Consider the following 20424-nt stretch of genomic DNA (forward strand, 5'->3'; position numbering starts at 1 on the left):
ATACCACACAAAAGTGATGGGAGTCCATAGCTCCCACTCGAAGTCAGGAAGATGAGTTCATCCAGGACACCCACACCCTGGCAGATACTCCACAGCTCCCTGGTGCCCCCCATCCTGGGGAAATGAAGGTATACATGTAAGAAACACCACATCATTTAATGATTGGTTGACTGGAAAAGAGAAAGATTCAGAAGGTTTTGCAAGCAGATTGAAATTTTTATTTTATTTTTTTACAAATATTTAGTCTAAATAATGGGTGTTGATTAATGTAGTACAATCCCTTCCTTCCTTCCATCTTCCTTCTCCCTTGCTCTCCTCCTTCCTTCCATCTTTCCATCCACACAATCACTGAGCACCCTCTATTTGTGATAAGCATTGTTGCTGTGAATACAGAAATGAATCCAGCATGGGCCCTGCCTTCAGGGAACCTGAAACTGAGTAGAGGTACAAGTGTGTGTTAATAAATACGGGCTCATGAATGCTCTGAAGGAAAGATGTACAATACAGAGTGGATCCATAAAGAAAAGAGTGATCAGTTCTACTGAGGAGAAAATATCAAAAGAAAGTTTCATGCTGGAGGTGATGCTTGAGCTGGATCTTGTGAAATGAGTGTTTCTCAGGCATGACAGGGAAGGAAGACTAGGCTGGCCTGTCTGGGAAACTGCAGAACTCGGTCTAGTATAAGGTGACTGAGGTGGTGGCAGGGAGGGAGAATGATGAGGCTGGGAATGTACACAGGAGAGACCACGAAGGCTCTTGTAGGACACGCTGAGGAGTTTGTACATGTCTTGTTTCTAGAGCATCTAGTATCATCAAATTACACTTCTAGATTCTGAGATATACACAGATTACTAAGGCTTGTCTTCAAGGAATTGCTTATTTCGACTCATGAGGTATAATGTTAAAGAAAATTAGATTTTCACAACCCTGCTAATGCTTCCAGTCATCAAACTTAGTGACAGGGATGAAATCTAAGCATAACTACAATGTGATCAAGAACATCACAAATACTTGAAATATCACACACCGGTTGAAAGAAATCTGATTTTTTTAAAGTATTCAAAACGTAGCTCACTTTAACACGGCTAGCTGCCCAATCCAAAAGCAAACGCTTTTGGGATGAGCATGCAGAGTACGTTTTATTTTATAAAATTTACCACCTAGTTATTCAACTAGAGAACACATAAAGTAGGTTAAACCGCCTCTCTTCATTTCCTTTCATGGCTTCCAAGATCTACTTTTTAAAGTCTGGCCATGAAAATCCAGGTGCACAGGACGATTTAGTCAGTGTACTTGGCTTGTGAGTACTGAGAAAACTGTGGACCCCGTCAAATGGGTATCACACCAGCAATGATGGTGGGTCAAATAAAGAGTGTTCTGTGCTAAAGAAAACTTGAAAATGAGATGATTAAGAGTTAAAATAAAATCAGGAGAAACCTGATCATTTACAGTCATCCTTGGCTATTCTTCCAGGCATATAATAAAAATGCATAAAGAAACCGAGCACGCGTTCAAGCACTGAGTTCCAAGCACTGGAACTGTTTCCCCAACTGTAAAATGCGGCAAGTCATCCTGCTCTGCTGTCCCCACAGAACTTTTGAGAGGCTCTGAGGGGGACGGTGCGAGTCCACAGAGAGGGGAGAGGCGCTGCTCCACCACCCTGGCCACTACAGTCCTCATAAACACTCCGTCGCCTGAGCCCCCATGGCCCTTGCCTGTGCTGCCCACTGTGTTCAGTACACACGGTCTCGTTATATTAAAAAAAAAATGAAGCTTGGTGAACTCCTAAATTTATTGCTTTTGCCTCAGGAAGAATGACTGAGAAAAGTAATTGTTTAGGATATACTTCCCTTTTCTCGATGACCTAAGGCTATCAATTTACTAGAGGCTTCCACAAAGCATTCAGACAAAAATCAAATGATGTTTAAGTTCTCTTTGGTGATATCCCCTGTTCATACAAGTTCTCTGAATATGTGAATTCCTCCTAGAGGAGATTAAATGAGCATTTGAACTTGTTGAGTAATTAACTGCCGGTGGTCTGTAAGTGTAAATTCATTTCTTCCAGGAGTGGATGTTTGCTTCTCAAGCTCTTGATGTCTAAATAGGGAAGAATTGCTCCCAGTCAAAGGAATTTCAGGAATCGGGTAGAAACACACACATGTGGTACGGGGTGGACAAGGGACAATCACTACTGCACCGGGCTTCCTCTCCAGGCCCCCTGAAGGCAAGATTGATGTTCCTGGGGAAAGCAAGGCACCAAAAAGATGGTTAGAAGGAGATGAGAGATGATCTCCACGGTGTCCACTGTTCCTCTCTGAGGATGAAACCAGAGCTGCCCCCATCACCGCTGCTTAGAGACTCTTCCCAGGAGCCTTAGAGGCTGAATAGCCACGTTCCTTCATCACCAACTTCTTCTAAGACCTAGTTAAGTCCTGCATATCAAGTCCCAAGACTCTGCATACTTATGTTTCCATGACACGTAGCACATAACTTGAGTTGTAATAGTTATATTTATGGATCCTTTTAATAATAATAAACCTACGATTAACTGCCTATTATGTGCCTTTTGTCTTTACACATTTAAATCAAAAGCTTACTATTATTATTGCTATTTTACCTACGAGAAAACCAACAGTTAGAAAAGCCATGAGACTTGCCCGCATCTACACAACTAAAGAATGGCCAAGTTGAGACTCAAACCACATTTCTGCCATTATACCACCATGCTTCTTTATATCTAGCAACTGGAAATTATTCTTATGTTCTATGATATTTTTAGTTCTAAAATGAGACTTCCAACCAGAAAATATTTATAATGCTTCCTGTTTAATTATAGAGTCAAAATACCTGGACTAGAATCCTAGCTCCCCCATTCACTAGCTCTGTATCTCTGTGAAATTTACTTAACCACCTCTAAGGGTCACTTTCTTTATTTGTAAACCAGGGATAACAGTAGTGTTATACTACAGGGCTGTTGTGAAAATTAAGTAAGATAATAACACAAAGCACTTAGCCCAGTGCTCCCCTTACAGTAAATATTCAACAAAATTAGCTACTGTTACTACTGTTTTGATTTAAATGAAAGGGATACTATGACCCTCTTTTAATTTATAAGGCTACAAGGCTATTTGTTTATGAGCTCCCTGCTATAGGGCTCTGTAAGCAAACATGATATGGGCAACCAATTCACTTTATACAATTGGAATAACTGCAAACAAGAAATGTATGCATTGCTCTATATAGTTTACATTCACATTCTTTTGCAACTAAATGATGTTCCTTCTTAGGTAAAGAGAAGAGCTACTGCTAATTAATCTTGTAAAAGGCCTCCAAGCAGACATATGAACAGACAGTACTCAAAACAGTGAGATACAGATGGTTTTAGGTTTCTAGATGCACCAAACTGAAAGGTGAAGCATTGAAAACAGTGATTTTTCTGTACTTGAAAATCACAATAGATAAAAACAATCATATCAAGTTTAGTATATATGCAACTTCCCAGGAACATATCAACTTTAGAACGTGTGTTATGCACATGTGGTAAATGTCACCATCCTTCGTAGCCTCAGGTTTGCTCTTGTCTTCCTAGTAGAGCCATTACGTACTTTCAGTCACAGTGCTTCTTTCCATCCATTCATTCATTCACTGTCAAATACTCAAAAGACTTGAGATAATTCATGGCAAGAAAAAAAATACAGTAAAAGGTAAACTACAAGTAAAAAGTAAAAATCAGGATGAAGGAAAAACATAAATTACAGTAGCAAGTAAAGAACAGAGGGAAATATGGATCACAGAAGTGCAGGTCATGAGAGCCATGAAATGGAGTTGAGCTTCCTGATATTCGGAGTGAAAAGGGAAACATGGTGGTTCCTCTTGTCAAGAGTAGAGAGAGCAGGCACCTCCCTGGTGGTCCAGTGGGTGAGACTCCACTCTCCCAATTCAGGGGGCCTGGGTTCGTTCCCTGCTCGGGAACTAGATCCCACATGTTGCAACTAAAGATCCCGCGTGCCGCAACTAAGACCTGGTGCAGCCTAAATAAATAAATAATTAAAAAAAAAAAAGTAGGAAGAGCAAATCATGGTTCCTTTCGGATCAGAGTGACTGCTCCATTGCTGACACTCCCACAGGGCTCCAGGCCACATCCACTTCCCCAAACCCCTTCCTCATGTACCTCCAGCCTTTCTGGTAAAAGCAACCACTTCACTTCTCCCCTTCAGGTAACTGCCCATCTCATATTCTATATGGCTCCAGTGGGGCCGCTGATCTGCCAGAGCTACACTGGTTCACATGATACATGTATAAATTTTTTTAAAGTGCCTCTTCCTCAAGATACTTCATTTCTATCTCTTGGAAATTTTTCATAATATACTTTTGTTAGTATACAAAAGTACTTTATGCCACAATATATAAATTACAATGTCTCTGATATGTATAGTGCCCTCCAGGGTTGTGTAGTTTACAACCTGTACCTTCCCTCAGATTTTACATATGGGAATTAGAAGAGAAGAACTCATTCTACTTGAACGTTGAACAGTAAAAATACTCCCCAGAGCTGTTGGAAGTCATATCCCCACCAATGAGTAAAACCTGAGAAGGTGAGGACACAGAGGATGCCGGAAGCCACAGCCACCACCAGCAAGTAAATCCCGAAGTGTGTTAAATTGATCTGGGTGAGGGGTTTCCCTAGAAACATCAACAATTAATTTGAATTACTGTAGCATGTAATTAAAAAAAAAGTTCCTCCAAAACTTAACGAATTCCCTGTGTTAAATTCTGTTAAAATAACTGGTGTAACTCTGACTTTCTTGACTGGATCCTAACTGACACAAACTATTTCTGTATTTTTCCCCTCACAATGCTGTATTTACAGAGGACTAAGATATAAATGACAAAGGCAAAGGGTACAAAATTAAAAGCAGCTGTGAGGCTAATTTTTTAAAAAATATTGCTAAAAATTGCATACTTCATGAACTTGCTTCCCTACAAAACAATTTGTTTACTATCTTTTAATTTAATATTCAAATTTCATATAGTTTTACATATACTTTTTAGGTTTTATAAAATCTAAAAATCTGTATATCTAATTTTACATTGAAGATTAACTAAAGGATAGTGTATATTATACATAGCATCACAATGAATTTTTATCTTAAACTTACTATACCCATATTATGGAAATTAATTTAAAATAGATGTAAATTTGGACAAAATGTTTTCGTAAATATTTTGTTCACAAAGACAATCATACAACAGGCAATATATACCTTAGCTTGTTATCTCTAGGACTTATTGATACCAACTGCCTGCTGTTACTACAGAGTTCAGTAATCAACATTTTATGTGCTGCTTAGGTGATACAACAGTGTACCTAGACTCGAACCCAAAGTTGTATGTTACATTTCTATTTTAAACAAAGTTTGTTGATCCTAAAGGTACTAATTTAAAATAGGCATTAACAGTCATTATAAACTATGAAATAATGAGGCATATATTTTTTTCATAAAAATTGTGGTCTTCCACTTAAAGAAAGAGTTTGATGGCTTACAACAGTTGAAAACGTTACCTTAAAATATCTTCTTTCAGGCAATGTATTAAGAAGTATTAAGGTAAAATCTGACTGTGATAACTTCTTTCTCTTTTAGGGCTCCATTTCAGTACTTTCGTTATTTAAAATGGGAATTATGCAAACATAATTAGAATACTACTGGGTAAATATATCTTTACCATTTGGCTCCTAAAATCACCAAAAGAAAATGTGTTAAAATGAACACTCACTGTCCTAATTCTACCACCCTGGAGCCATAGAGAATAATTTCTTTCCCTTCCACATTAAAGAATCCTCCAAATAATTTAAGACAATTAATTTATCATCCTAGCTAAGCAGCTGCAGTCCTTCAGCCTTCTTCTTATGATGTGGTTTCCAGCCTCCTGACATACTCCTGATTGTCAGAATTCTAAATAAGCTTTGACTGCTATAGATCTAGATAGAAAGTTTTAGATTAACAGATCAACTGCTTGCCAGTTTATTAGTTATCATAAACACCAATCAAAACCCAAAAAGCTGAGTTTCACAGCTAACTTTAGCTGGGTATTTTAAATGCTTAGAAAGTGTGAATTTTATTTTTGCTCTAACAGTCAGATGTGAGGTATCAAACTGAAACTTGGTATAATTCACATGGCAAATGCCAACATCAGCTATCTAACCACAAAGTTGGGGGGATGGGGGAGCAGAGACTGCTGAGACACGTTAAAAAAAAAAAGTGAATCACCCTTTTCCATCAGATTCTTACCAACTGGGTGAGTTCTCTCCATGTACTCCAAGTACCCTGTTTTTACATCACTTTCTCCCGGCACTATAATTTTTCTGTATATATATCTGAGGTTTAAAAATGACCTTGACTAAAGACCTAAGTTTTGGGGGGGGGTGTAAAAACAGAAAATTATAAGCCTCAAATATCTTTGACTCAGCCTTTAGTAAAATTAACATCACTTATATCCTAGTTAGCATAGACTATACTTACTCTTTATATTTTCAGTATATAGTTAAAACTGTACTCATTCTTTATATTTTCATCATATAGTTGTTTTTGCCTACGACTATTTGTTAAGGGCAAAGAACGTTACTATACAGCAGAAAGGTTGGTGTTAATAATTCCAAGTTCCATTAACTTGTACCTTTGACATTATAAATGTTTGTTAAGGGAAACTTTATTTGCTAAAATGTTTGTTGTAGAAACTGTGTTTGCCTGCGTCAAGCTGTATCCGCTGCCTGTGATAGGAGCTTGAGGTAACTTCCACTCTGAGTGGTAATTAGCTCACTTTCACTGGACTTGGCTGACTTAGCTCTGTAACTTTCCTGGAATGAAGGGGTGTGGCTCTGCTTGTTAGACTGAGAGCATAAAGATCTTTCATCCCGGCTTTCTCCCTTCAGAGCATGATAAATACTGGGACCCAAAACATCTCTTTTTAAAAAGCCATGTAAATTAAAAAGAAATCCTCCAACAATAGGGACCTTGTATCATCACTGTATCTTCCTAACACTTGGCTCAGGGCTTTCCAAATGTGACATGCTCAACAATATTTATTAGTTGAAGTGAAGTGAATTACTCTTCATAACAGCTCTCACTTAAGGCTAAATTTCATTGCCACTAAAATGGAACATGAAAGTTGAGAAGAAATCAAAGACTTTTTACCTCTTCACTAGGTTTAGAAATATTTGCTCCAGAATGGATGTACCCTTAGACACACTGAGTGTCTTCTAGAATATATCCGAAGCCTTTTGGTTGCAGGTGACAAATATTTAACCCAAGCAAGTTAAACAAAGAAAAGAAGGAGGATTTATTGCTTCATAAGATAAGGTCTCAGTCAAAGCTGAACTCAGAGGCTCAAACAGTATCAACAGGACTATCTCTTTCTCTCTCCTTCTCTGGCCTCCTTCTGTGCTTCATTCTCAGGAAGACTCCCCCTCACTCCCTACCAGCTAGCGACCTTATGCTTACATCCTTTCCACTCACAACCCGAAAGGAAGATAGATCCTCCATCAAATCTCAGGGAAGGCTATGGTTAACTCCACATGGACCACATGTCTCTCCCAGGGCAGGGAAGCACGGCATCATGATGGACAGAACCCCAAGGAGAAGAGGAGGGAAGCTACAAAGATAAATGTTGTAAGGCTGCTATACAATTCAAGGTCTGAAATTCTAAGTCCCTTTTTTCCCCTCCTGGGCATGATGGAAATAAAACCATAGTCTGCCAGGTTGACTTCTAAGGTGACTATGGTTGTACAGTACATTCTCATTCATTACAGAGAAATTAGATTTACTGGGTCTATTATTAGCCAATCACTGTGTCAGGCATTTTATAGACATTTGCTTGTTTAATTCTCATGATAAGTACACATTTAAAATGGGGGTACAGAGGCTTAGAGAAGTTACTTAGAATAATAAATACTAGAGCCAAGGATGCAAGCCGAGTCCCTTTGCCTCCAAAATCCTCTGCTTTCAGCACTGAGAGTTCAGGGGCTCTTTTGAGTTTCTTTACTGTGGGCATCAGAAGTTGGTGGATGAAAGCTCAAAGATCTACATATTAGGCAGGGTCAACTTAGTTAAACAGAAGGCAACTATCTACAGGAAGTGACTTATCAGATGCCCTGAAAGAGTTTACTAGTTGCCTGAAATTCCTTCATTAGAGATTATTTTGGGCTCAGTCAATATCTTAATTTATTATTTTACTACAAATACTTCCCAAGATCACTTGGAATAATTCAGTCTTGTTAAAGGCAAATGTCCCAGGAAGGGGTAATGTTCGAGGCTTTCTTCTATTTACCAAAACCTTTATGTACATCAGATTCCCCACTCCTTTTTTCACATGGCCCCCAAGAAAGAAGATACAGGGACAGGTAGCATCACATTGTTTGACAAGGCATCTAGGCAGAGCTCACAACAGCCAAGGACTGCACTAGGGGCTGGGAAAAATTCTACAACCTTTGTACTCCCAATGAAAATTAGCATTTGATCATAGAATCAGCAACAAAAAATTCAGTTACCATATAGCCTATGAATTAACAAAGGGAACCAGGGAGGTGACATAGGCATAGTAACTATTAGCATTTGCTCTAATGTTCCAATACTTAATTTTTGAAACATAAACCTCTTGGGTATACATTATTTAATAAAGGAAAAATCTAATTTTTAGTGACTAGGGTTAAATGTTTGATATTGCACATTACTGTTGCTACCACAATGTCACCCACAGAAACCTTAGGCACAATGTAGGCTCAGGTTACACGGAGCACCACTGGTTTTGCTGTGCTTCATCGCTTCAGAAAGGAGGTAGCAGATAATGGGCTGCCTGGCGTCCCAGCCTCCTACAAGCTCTTGGCCCCATAGCACCCCTGGAGGACAGTAACTGAGAAGTCCCTCAAACTACTAGCTTTCAGCCACTTCCCCTCTTAAATGGGACAGATGGGAAGCAGTTTTTTCTAATAGTTTCATTTCATAAGCAGTTTTCCAAATGGCCCTGGCAGAGTACCTAGCACACAGTAAGCATTCAATAAATTAAAAAGAAGAGAATGAGGATGAGGTGGGGAGAAAGACCAGGAAGAAGAAACAACTGCATCATATCTATAATATGTATTTCCTAGACTCTTAGCTCTAAGGGACAATGAAGAAACTTTCAAGATCATGGTAGTTCAACCCCCACTTCTTAAATATGAGGAATTGAGGCCCAGAGATATCAGCAAGTTGCCCAGCGTCAGACTGGATGTTAGGAGCAGAGCTGGGTTTATCACCCAAGTCTCCGTTCTCCTAGTCCTGTACTCTTTCTATAGTAAAAGCTGCATGCCAAGGGGTGGGCCATCTGTATTCAATAGGTAGCAAGAGACTGGAGTCATGCTGTATCCCCTGCAGAAACACATTTCTAAGGAAGGAAAATGAATGTTGTTGTCCACTGATGTGGGGTTCCCTATCACACATTTCCTGGGGCCCATGCTGCAGTGTCTAAGTGAGAACCTGCTGGGATCTGATGCTATGAAGAGAGGTATACGACCTGGGTCCTGCTTGAAATCTATGAGATGAAACAGAGCACATGTCTGAAAGATAACCGTAAAGTCAGTGTATCTAAGTGCAAGTGAGAAGAGCAGAGTATATGGCTGTAGCGTTTATAGGAAGCCTTTCGGAAAACTGGAAAATCTAAATGCTTCTCTGAGTATGACTGAACAATAACCACCATGGTAATTAATGTTCAAAAATGAAAGCATTCACCAGGCATGAAATGAACAAACTGCTTACCTCAGTTTATATATTAATGTTATATCATCAAATTCCAAATCATCAGAAACAAACCACCTTGAGATTTGACTCATATTTATAAAATACTATAAATGGTTCATTTAACTCATCCCACACAAAAAGACTAGAGTAATGAAAATAAAAACAAAAATAAGCAAATGGGATCTAAATATACTTAAAAGCTTTTGCACAGCAAAGGAAACCATAAACAAAACAAAAAGACAACCCTCAGAATGGGAGAAAATATTTGCAGATGAAGCAACCGATAAGGGATTAATCTCTAAAATATACAAAGAGCTCATGCAGCTCAGTATCAAAAATACAAATAACCCAATCAAAAATGGGTGGAAGGGCTTCCCTGGTGGCGCAGTGGTTGAGAGTCCGCCTGCCGATGCAGGGGACACGGGTTCGTGCCCCGGTCCGGGAAGATCCCACACGCCGCGGAGCGGCTAGGCCCGTGAGCCATGGCCGCTGAGCCTGCGCGTCCGGAGCCTGTGCTCCGCAACGGGAGGGGCCACAACAGTGAGAGGCCTGCGTACCGTAAAAAAAAAAAAAAATGGGTGGAGGATCTAAACAGACGTTTCTCCAAAGAAGACATACAGATGGCCAAAAAGCACATGAAAAGATGCTCAACATCACTAATTATTAGAGAAATGCAAATCAAAACCACAATGAGGTATCACCTCACACCGGTCAGAATGGCCATCATCAAAAAATCTACAAACAATAAATGCTGGAGAGGGTGTGGAGAAAAGGGAACACTCTTGCACTGTTGGTGGGCAAGTAAATTGGTACAGCCACTACGGAGAACAGTATGGAGGTTCCTTAAAAAACTAAAAATAGGACTACCATATGACCCAGCAATCCCACTATTGGGCATATACCCTGAGAAAACCGTAATTCAAAAAGAGTCATGTACCACAATATTCATTGCATCTCTGTTTACAATAGCCAGGACTTGGAAGCAACCTAAGTGTCCATCGACAGATGAATGGATAAAGAAGATGTGGCACATATATACAATGGAATATTACTCAGCCATAAAAAAGAATGAAATAATGCCATTTGCAGCTACATAGATGGACCTAGAGATTGTCATACTGAGTGAAATAAGTCAGACTGACAAATATCATATGATATCACTTCTATGTGGAATCTTTAAAAAAAACGATACAACTGAACTTATTTACAAAACAGAAGTAGAGTCATGGATGTAGAAAACAAACTTATGGTTACAGGAGGGGTGGGGGGGGGAACAAATCGGGAAATTGAGATTGTCATATACGCACCACTATATATAAAATAGATAATGAATAAGAATCTGCTGAATAGCACAGGGAACTCTACTCAATAATCTGTAATGGCTTAAATGGAAAAAAGTCTAAAAAAAGAAAAAAGAGTGGGTATATGTATATGCATAACTGATTCACTTTGCTGTACACCTGAAACTAACACAACATTGTAAATCAACTATACTCCAATAAAAATTTTTTAAATAAAAAATAAAGACTATATTGAAACATATTTCATATATAAAAGTAAAGTGTCTGTGTACTGTTTAAACACATACTTATAAAATTAAGATATGTGTCTTGTTAAAATACATACTAATACTCTTTCATTTTCAGCATCACAGAAGATCAGGGCTAGAAAGTAACTGAGTTGTCAGTGCACCCATTCATTAGCTGTCCCATTCTCCCCTACGACACATTCCTATGACAAACTACCATGGGAGGAGGCTTGGTTCATCTCTGGACATTCACCTGTTTCATTCTACATAAAACAAATGTACTTCAAAATGGGAAAATCTGGGGCTTCCCTGGTGGCGCAGTGGTTGAGAGTCCGCCTGCTGATGCAGGGGACACAGGTTCGTGCCCCGGTCTGGGAAGATCCCACGTGCCGCGGAGCGGCTGGGCCCGTGAGCCATGGCCACTAAGCCTGCGTGTCCAGAACCTGTGCTCCGCAACGGGAGAGGCCACAACAGTGAGAGGCCCGCGTACCACAAAAAAAAAAAAAAAAAAAAAAAAAAAAAAAGGGAAAATTTGCACTAGGAAAGGAGCAAGTAAAATGTCTTCTAAATTAGTTATAGGGATATCTCTTTAGTGATTTAAGTTTCCTTTTCAGGTTTATTTAGTGAGTCTGATAAACTGCAGGGGCCAGTAAGCCTGTGCAACAACATTCTTATTCATGAACATTCCCTTCAGGAAGCTCACTATGAGACATGCGGTAATTCAAAGGACACAAGCGCTATAGAAGAATTCAGCAAAAACTACATTGGAGACTATCTACAACATTTGTTAATCCTACAATATCTACGGGAATGTTTCAGGTTAAATATGGTCCTGTGTAGCAATAGAAAGTACTTAATCTACCAAGAAATATGCATTTATTGTCAGTCTATTCTACCTTTTGTGGCCAAAAAGTATACAGTTTGAGAAAATGTTCAACTGCTGGGATTTAAACAAAAAAGGGTCTAGCTGCTTTGTGCCGCATTAACTGAAAAATAAACCATGACAAGTTCTACTGTATTTGACTATTCACCCCACTACCAAGATTTCTGGCTGTGCATACAGTTAACTTCCCACACAAACATAGCCCTTACACAACTAGTTGATTTTTAAAAAACTCATTTCGTTTGCTCTTAATAGATTAAAATGGTAGCACTAATAAATCAATGAAATGAGAATACTTTCTATCTACCACCACCACCAAGGGCAAAAGCAGGATAAAACAGCAGCAGGAGGGGAGAGGGACCACTTGATTCTTACCACTTGGCCAGCTGGGTACCTCCTTTCTGTATCTCTGCAGGGCTACAGAGGATGGGCTTCCCAACTCACCTGTTTTGAGAATGACAACCATAAATTTCAACTTTCACCAAAAACTTGTTTAATTCTCCATTTGAGCTGCTCTCAGAAGATACATTCTACGGCCACCACCCTTTAGAGCAGAATTAGAAGGGTGTGGGCATAAGCACTTTTGTGCTCTGCGGCTAGGAGGTCCTCACTGAGCATGTGGCCCAGAGCAGGCTAACAAGGCTACGAGGTGGGGTCCACGAAGATGCATAAGACCCAGAAGGTTACTGTACAATCCACTAGCAAGATCAGGCCCTCCCAAATGTCTACTATGGGTTCTTTTACATGCAATCAACATAGCTTATGAACTGTATATTTATAGTTAGTGCTAATTTACATGTTTCTTGAAGCATGCTGGCTAAGGAATTCTCTGCCTTTTTTTTCAAGTCCCCTTTGTAAGTACTGGTAGACATGTATTACCAGCAGCATAGCAGTGCCTGGCAGAGAACCTTCTCTTTAGACTATCCCGTAGCAGAGAAATTAAACACAGCACCAGAAAACAGCTGATGTGGTATGTGAACAGAGCGTGGAGCAGATTAGGAGGAGAAAAACAGTGAAGTAACGACAAAATCAAAGACAGATGAAAGAATAATGAGGAGAGAACGGGGAAGATCTGGGACCAGTGGGGGTGAAGAAGAGGAAAGGGGGCACAAATGCATTGATTCTAACCATAATTTGCACTTTCAGATTTGAACTTTGCTTCAGACACAGTGTCTTAACTTAATTTTCTTTTTAAAATTTTGTAACTTGAGAAGGTAAACCCCAAAAGCACCTCCTGTCGATCAATATTGAGAAGCGCTGTATGTAAAACAGAAGACTTTGCACTCCAAGGATCCCAGGTGAGAAAGACAGAAAAGAGCAAATTCCTCATTGAGGTGAAACTTGATTTCTTCAGTTACAGACAGGGGACAAAGAGAAAGAGAACACAAGGAAAAGCAGGAACTCCAAGAAAACCTGGAGCAGTGGAATAGGAAGTGGAAAAAGGTAAGGAAAGAATTCACTCTCCCGACATCTGTCCAGACCAAGGTATTTCAGATCGAGATCTTCCTCAAGGAATCAATCAACCAAAACCCTCAGGAACTACAAATGGATCATTCTGACAAATATCTGCAAAGCTTCACGCTGCCAAATGAATACCAATGCTCACTGTTAGAAAATGAACAATTCTGTTGTGAAGTCACCTCAGGTTTTAAGCTCAGGACCATCGCCTACTGTACAGTATCATTTTCACAAGTAAAATTTAGAGCACAGCTATGGGCTCTTGTTAATAAGCAAACGCTCCAAAGCCTCCCAACATTTATTCCACAGCATTCTCAGAAGATTTCTTGTAAAAAAAAAAAAAAAAAAAAAAAAAAACTGGCTTATCTTCCCAAGTGAATATGTATAAGATATGTATTAATTATTTTTAAACCTGTCCCTGGCTAGTTTCCTGAGGAATGAGCAGCAGGAAATACAAGCCAGATGTGTATCTTTGAGTATCTGAATCAGATATCAAGAGATTCTGTTGACCTATTTAAATTGATTTAAATAAAGCACTGATGTGACATAAATGTGGCTGCAAATTTTCATCAGTATGTCTGTAAACATTTTACTGAAAAAGAACTAAAAATTCAATATTTGGGGGCAACTGCCATTAAGGCAAATTCTATTCAGCAAACTAACTGCAATGCCAGTACTGTCTTTAACAAAGTTGAAATGTAAGTGCACACACATAAGCCAGTGAGTAAGAAATTTCAGTGCAATGTCATCGGTTTAAGTTCTGTTTTCGGCCATAAGCAGATGTGGAACCTGCCTGACATTAGTTTAAAAATATTCAGTGAAGTTTTTGCAGACATTAAAGTGGCATCACTTGTTTGAAGGGATCTTACAGTTACACCCGAATTCCCTCCATGGAGAACAAAGCAGAGGACACATGAAAATATCTGCAAATGTATAATATATGTCATTTTCGGACCAGCTTTACTTCTCTATATGTTATTATTGAGCATTGCTCTGAAAACATCCCACCCAATTTCAGATAAGAAAAATGAAGTCTGGCGTGTATAATTTATCAAATTGTATGCAGTGATATAAAGAGACTCAAAATTAAATTCTGACTCTAGATAGTGTGATAAAAACGAGCTGTAAAATACCAACAGAAGAAAATGAAAAATGACTTCGGTATTCTGTATCTTTAACATAGCTCTATTCATTGAGTTGCTGTACTTCGACAGTTAATTATTAACCACACATCTACCAATGCTTTCAGTAAATGCACAAGAAAAATCACAGCTCATTAGTCTGCTATGTTTCCCATAAGAAAAAAACAAAACTATCCCTAGAAGACAGCCACATAAAATAGCCAGGCACTTAGGATTTGGCACAGGACAAATCACACTTACTGATTTTCTCCTCATCTCTTGAGAAGGGAAAGCAGCAGAGCTGGCCCATGGCACTAGTGCTCTCTACCCTTCCTGGTGTTCTTCTCCCCGGGCTCCCCAAAGAGCGACTGCGGTTTATCCCACGGTCCGCGGAGCAGCACAGGAGCACGACGAGTGGCTGCACAGGATACCCTGCCGGCAGGCAGGCAGGCAGGCAGGCAGGCAGGCAGAGGAGGGGGCACTCGCCGCCGCCGGGAGCAAAAAGGCTCCGCCTCCCCGGGCTCCAGCCCCACGCAACTGCTCTGGGACTGGCTCTCGGAGAAAGAACTGGCCCTCCGCTCGCCTAATTCTCGCAAAACTGGGAGCTCTCGCCCTGAGGTGAGTGCCACGTGCGCTGCGTGGCTCTGCGGATGTGTCTTTAAGAAAGGTAATCTAGAACAAACCACAACCGGTCCTTTCTCCTACAGACAAATGCAGTAATTACACAGGGAAATTCAAAGGGGAAAAAAAACCCAGATTTTCTGTCTGCATTTAAAGAGGAAGAGCTTTCTTTCATCCCCAGGAGATTTTTCTTTCTTTGTTTTAGGAATAGGGAACCTGACCTTGCAGAACACAGAAAACACAACTTGAATGAAGTACCACGGACTTCAAGCTGCAAGAAGGGTAGAAATGCAGGGTGGGGGTGGGTGGGTGGGTGGTGGTGGTGGTGGTAAAAGGACACCAGTTGTCGTCTGCACTCTACATCTTATCTTCTAAAGTTAAATACCTGCTTTCTGAAACACTGCTCTCTTCCTCAATTAAAGCATTAAACCAATACTATGAATTTTAAAATTAGAGCATCAAGTATGTCAGTAGCCCACAAAATGCCCCAAATCTAGAAGCATCGCTGAGAAAAAGATCAGCGATAATAGCATCTTTCTTAATGAAAACACAAGGTGGTTAGGCAGATTCAGGGACAACAAAGCAGTTGATTACCAGACATGACGATATATTTTGAACTTCATGACATAAGATTTCATGTAACCGTTCCAAATCTGTTATCTTATCTTGGGAAGAGCCTTATTTTATGACACCATGAGAAGGAAAGACTGCTCATAGTGCCAGGGTTACCACCCAAATTCTTTTTTTTTTTTTCTTTTTTTTTTGCGGTACGCGGGCCTCTCACTGCTGTGGCCTCTCCCGTTGCGGAGCACAGGCTCCAGACGCGCAGGCTCAGCGGCCATGGCTCACGGGCCTGGCCGCTCCGGGGCATGTGGGATCTTCCCGGACCGGGGCACGAACTCATGTCCCCTGCATCGGCAGGCGGACTCTCAACCACTACGCCACCAGGGAAGCCCACCACCCAAATTCTTAACTTTACTCCTCGACTTCCCAGCTAAGCACTCACACCCATTCACCAGGCACTGAAAGGAGAGGGCAGTGGATGATAATGAAAACTGCCCGCAGTTCTGCAGGCAGTGTGTCTACCTTCCTACTCATCTGAACAAAAAGAGTGTGTAGTCTGGAAGAATAAAACCTGTCAATTTTTAAAATCCTAAGCATTACTTTTTGTGTTAAAGAAAGAGATATTTGCAGTGAACACTCTTCATTGAGGAAAATGAGCAACTCCTGGCATCCCCCAATCCCGGCATTGGTGTAGTGATAGAACCTTTAGAAATAAAAAGCCAGAGGTTTGAATCTCAGATCTGTCAGGTATTAACAGTTCTGAAACATTGACCTCTTTGTCTGAGTTTTGATTTCTTCATCTGTAAATCTGGTAAGTTCAATATAAAGTTTTAATTTGTTGTTGGAAAGTAGGTAGTGTTTGGGAGGAGAGAAAGGAGAAGAGAACAGACTGTGGGAGCAGTGTATCAATATGCGCCTCAGTCTTCCCAGCACCAGCTAGCAATCTCACCTCCTCCTCTACAAATTTCTGGCCCCCCTAGCCGCCATCTTGAGTTACTGCTTATCCATGGAAACTCCAAACAAGAAGACCCCTCACTCCAGTGCAGCATCCAGGATAACATTCTGCGATGAATCCTACCAACTTCACTTTATTAATTAGTCCCTGTTGGCACTACTACTGAAAACATACAATTAAGAATGAAAGATATAGGGCTTCCCTGGTGGCGCAGTGGTTGAGAGTCCGCCTGCCGATGCAGGGGACACGGGTTTGCGCCCTGGTCGGGGAAGATCCCACATGCCCCGGAGCGGCCAGGCCCGTGAGCCATGGCCGCTGAGCCTGTGCGTCCGGAGCCTGTGCTCCGCAGCAGGAGAAGCCACAACAGTGAGAGGCCCGCGTACCGCAAAAAAAAAAAAAAAAAAGAATGAAAGATATAAATTGTATCATTAGCTAAGTAACAGTGTGTATCTCAGGATATCCTGCAATCCAAGGCGGGGTGGGCAAGTGGCGTGGCTATGTTAAGAGGCTTTTTTTTTTTTTTTTTTTTTCATAAGCGTTAAAAGTGAATTAACCATAATAAAAGATTAGAAAACAACTGAGAAATTCAAGACAGGAGTTTTAAAACTGGCTTTTAATTGTGCAAATAATTAGCACACCGTTTAACCTCAAAGAGGGGGTGGGGTCTGAGTTCAAGGTCACTAAGGTTTTTCTCAGTTCTGAAAGGCTGTAATTTCACCCTGTAGGTTTATGACTACTCCTAGCTCAGGATTTCCAAGAATGGTTTTTACACTGCATAGTTTTAGAATTTTTCAATAAAGATGATTCCTTCAACATACAATTAAATGTGATTTTCCTTCTACAGATTTCATACGTTTTCATATACACAAATTTTCAACTCAAAAATAACTAAGAAATTCATGTGTCTGTATGTTTTCATTTAGGAAACAAGCTATATATATGGAATTCTGGTGAAAAAAATAGATCTTTTTCCCTGCCATTCCATGCCCCCTCCCCCCCGCAAATCTGAGTAGCTATCATTCAGAAGGACCTAGAAAGTATCCATCTTTTACCCAATTATTTGGAAATACAACAGTATGTCAGTATGTAACTAACTAGAATAGTTTAAGATGTAAGCCCCTCCTCACCCATCCCTATCTCACAAAACAATCAAGTTGTAAGTTAAAATTAAAAATAATCGCTAACATTTCCTGGACACCTACTATATACCAGGCACTTGCTAAGGGCTTTACATTTACTCATTCATTTAAGCCCTACCACGGCTCTGAGGTATAGGTACAATTACTATCCCCACTGCACGGGCGAAAAACTTAACCTCAGGAAAGTAGCTTGGCCAAAATCTCTCAGAGAACTATGACAATAATGGGATTTGAATTCAATCTGTCTGGCTGCATAAGCCCTGAGCATCTCATTGCAGAGTTCTGTATTATTCAACACAATTTGTGTGTGGTATCAGGTATATACTTTAGGAAACCTCTTACAATTTCAGAATAATGTTCAGAAAAATAGTTATTTAATCAAGCTCTATGGTAATATGTTGTAAATGCTTTGGTTTCTCATGTTTTGTCACCAGATCCTTTTATTAATGGTGCTAGAGTATTTAAAATCCTATTTTAAAACAAAGACTTAAAGACAGAACCTTTATTGGAGCTGGAGCCCTGCTGCCTGCTATGCCTTGGGGAAATGACTCAAGGGAGAACACGGGCACCAGAACAACCCTGGGAAGCCTTCAGCTTCCAGGAAAAAGAGCAACTTGGACCATTCACAAGTAATCCTAGAAAATATTAGTAGGGTTTTATTAGGGGGTTAACAGACTCCTTTCAGTAATACATAGAGATCTACCATAACTAGAAGATTAGAAAAAGAAGTAAGGTTAACATCAATGAGAAAAAATATCGGATATCATGTTCATAAATTTAAAACCATAACCTTTTCATGTTTTCTTTTCTCACAGGCCTCGCTACAAACAAATCATGGTTAAAACAGTTGCCCATATCTGCTATAGCTGTTTCAATTTTTATAATGGTTGAAATGGCAGGAATAAAACTAAAAAGTATGAGGAGGCAGCAGCTGCCACTTCTTCATGTACTTTGAAATGTCAGCTCTGATCACTATCTCCAATGGGAAAATATAATTCTTAACTATGACCAAAGACTCTATTCTCTTTGTCATTGTTTGGCTTTATTTTCTATCTATAACTAAAAACATGTATATGTGGATTTCTGGGCAATCTTGCTATAAAAGTCTGACTCTAAGGGAAAAAATCTCACTGTAATATTCTGACTCTGTAAAACTGTACAGATTACCAATTCTTCTGAGATCTCCCATTCATTAAGAAAGGAAATCTGAGTTTGACAACTTACAGAAGCAAATGAGAAAGAAAAGAAAAAGTAAATGTTCCTGTATTCAAAAGAGTGGAGAGAAAGAGGACATCAAATCATGAAGTGTAAAAAGACGGGGAGGGCTTCCCTGGTGGCGCAGTGGTTGAGAGTCCGCCTGCTGATGCAGGGGACACAGGTTCGTGCCCCGGTCCGGGAGGATCCCACATGCCGCGGAGCGGCTGGGCCCGTGAGCCATGGCTGCTGGGCCTGCGCGCCTGGAGCCTGTGCTTCACAACGGGAGAGGCCACAGCAGTGAGAGGCCCGCGTACCGCAAAAACAAAACAAAAAAAAAAAAAAAAAGAGGGGGAAAACGCTTTATCCCTCCAAATTCTGGAACCAAGCCTTAGGAGACATGCCTTTAAGCACAGAAGGCACACTTCAGGAAGATTTCCTTATAAAGCAGGTAGCACTCTTACAGAAACTGTTACACCAAGAAATGTCACAGTTTCAGTGAAAAGTTACATGACTTCAAGAAATGCTTGGGGCTTCCCTGGTGGCACAGTGGTTAAGAATCCGCCTGCCAATGCAGGGGACATGGGTTCGAGCCCTGGTCTGGGAAGATCCCACATGCCGTGGAGCAACTAAGCCCATGCTCCACAACTACTGAACCTGTACTCCAGAACCCGCAAGCCGCAACTACTGAGCCCACGTGCCACAACTACTGAAGCCAGCGTGCCTAGAGCCTGTGCTCCGTAACAAGAGAAGCCACCGCAATGAGAAGCCCACACACCACAACGAAGAGTAGCCCCTGCGCACCGCAACTAGAGAAAAGCCCGCACGCAGCAACGAAGACCCAACGCAGCCAAAAATTAAATAATGAATTAATTAAAAAAAGAAAAAAGAAATGCTTGACAATTTATGGAAACACAATTCATAAAAATTGGGATGTTCTGGAATATATCCCAGTTTTTTTATGTTGACATCAGTGTACCAAAAACCAAGCAGTTACTCTGGGCTTGAAGAAGTTTAGATGGACTTACTCAATATTGTATTCTGTTTCTCTATGTTCCTGTAAAACCAAATTTTAATTTTCAATAATCAATCCACAGTAAGCATATATTTATCACATAGATGCTACTCCATTTTGAGTCATGCTACATCTATGTAGCCATTTTGTACCCAAAGGGCAAGGTTCTGAAACTA

At 40.3% G+C, this 20424-nt stretch overlaps 1 protein-coding gene across 8 annotated transcripts in view; it reads right to left on the reverse strand.

Annotated features, from left to right (window-relative positions):
- Nucleotides 1–20424, reverse strand: part of AKAP7 (A-kinase anchoring protein 7) — a 137664-nt gene that overhangs the window by 21336 nt on the left and 95904 nt on the right. For 3 of the 8 annotated variants that reach the window (XM_082634106.1, XM_082634101.1, XM_082634100.1), the window contains one exon: nt 12557–12625. The exons of 4 other annotated variants lie outside the window; for them this stretch is intronic. In XM_082634106.1, coding sequence (XP_082490232.1) covers nt 12557–12625 — 69 coding nt within the window. Of the gene's footprint in view, nt 1–12556; nt 12626–15021; nt 15156–20424 lie in introns of those variants that run through there. One more of the 8 variants, XM_082634107.1, reaches the window with a different exon arrangement.

Source organism: Mesoplodon mirus, assembly GCF_964341445.2.
Source record: "Mesoplodon mirus genome assembly, chromosome: 10".
NCBI lineage: Eukaryota > Metazoa > Chordata > Mammalia > Artiodactyla > Ziphiidae > Mesoplodon > Mesoplodon mirus.